General features: G+C 39.8%; 1 protein-coding gene across 11 annotated transcripts in view; it reads right to left on the bottom strand.

The window, feature by feature from the left end:
* Positions 1 to 1,160, bottom strand: part of LOC106532107 (rap1 GTPase-activating protein 2) — a 26,117-nt gene that overhangs the window by 7,785 nt on the left and 17,172 nt on the right. For all 11 annotated transcript variants that reach the window (XR_001312025.1, XR_001312024.1, XM_014028109.1 and 8 more), the window contains one exon: positions 264 to 296. Coding sequence is in view for 9 of the 11 variants with exons in the window: in XM_014028109.1 (XP_013883563.1) it covers positions 264 to 296 (33 nt within the window). In the remaining 2 variants the exon portion in view is untranslated. The remainder of the gene's footprint in view (positions 1 to 263; positions 297 to 1,160) is intronic.

The raw sequence follows: 1,160 nt of genomic DNA, 5'->3' as shown, positions 1-1,160 counted from the left end.
TAGCCTTTAGCTACTGTTAGCTCCTGGCTAGCCTTTAGCTACTGTTAGCTCTTGGCTAGCCTTTAGCTACTGTTAACTGCTGGTTAGCCTTTAGCTACTGTTAACTCCTGGTTAGCCTTTAGCTACTGTTAACTCCTGGTTAGCCTTTAGTTACTCTTAGCTCCTGGTTAGCCTTTAGCTACTGTTAACTCCTGGTTAGCCTTTAGCTACTGTTAGCTCTTGGCTAGCCTGTTCTAAGTGAGTCATGTTCAGATGTTTCTCACCTCATCAATCTTTGGATAAGGAATGTAGTCGTCCTGAAACAGAAAAAAAGCTGATGAAAAAACTGAAGAAAAACAAAGAGACACTAATGAATCAGAGACCGAACAAAGAAACAATGAATCAGGTCAAAGGTCATTCAGTCAGAGGTCAAAGGTCAACAACACACAAAATACAAATAAATGAGTATGATCTGATGCTCCTCAGATGTTTTGAAGATTAAACTTGCAGAATAAAGTTTTCTGTTTCAATGTTTCATGATTTCCTGCTGAACACTGAGCGGTGATGGAGAAGAACACCAGGCTGTGTTCAAATTCATCAAGTGTCTGTGAGTTTGGACGGTCTAGTCTTCTGCTTTAGTCCTACCCTTACCCCGGCAACCCTGACGATACTAAACAGAAGCAAAAATAAATGGAAAATATCAAAATATCAACACAATCATGGATAAAGGAGACACACTGTTGGCTGCATCAGAGTAGTCATGAATCTGGACCTCCATCATGAAGCTGTGATGTAAGAAAGATTTGACCTTTAGAGGACCCACTCCCTGAATTTGGACAAAGCCTTTGTGACAGACATCGATGATGATGATGATGATGATGATGATGATGATGATGATGATCTAGTTAACCCCGTGAGATCCCAGATCTGTTTCAGGTCCTGGTGGGCCTGGTTTTAGGTTTGTGGGCAGGAGAACATGTAAACTCCACACAGAAAGACCCCAGGTCCAAACTGAGGATTGAAACCTGGACCTTGTTGCTGTAATGATAAATGATAAATGATAAATGATAAATGGGAAATGGGAAATGGGAAATGGGAAATGGGAAATGATAAATGGTAAATGGTAAATGATAAATGATAAATGGTAAATGGTAAATGATAAATGATAAATGGTAAATGGT

This window comes from Austrofundulus limnaeus, unplaced genomic scaffold (genome assembly GCF_001266775.1).
Source record: "Austrofundulus limnaeus strain Quisiro unplaced genomic scaffold, Austrofundulus_limnaeus-1.0 Scaffold718, whole genome shotgun sequence".
In the NCBI taxonomy this organism is placed as follows: domain Eukaryota; kingdom Metazoa; phylum Chordata; class Actinopteri; order Cyprinodontiformes; family Rivulidae; genus Austrofundulus; species Austrofundulus limnaeus.
The sequence above is the reverse complement of the archived record's forward strand: the minus strand, read 5'-3'. Positions and strand labels throughout refer to the sequence as shown.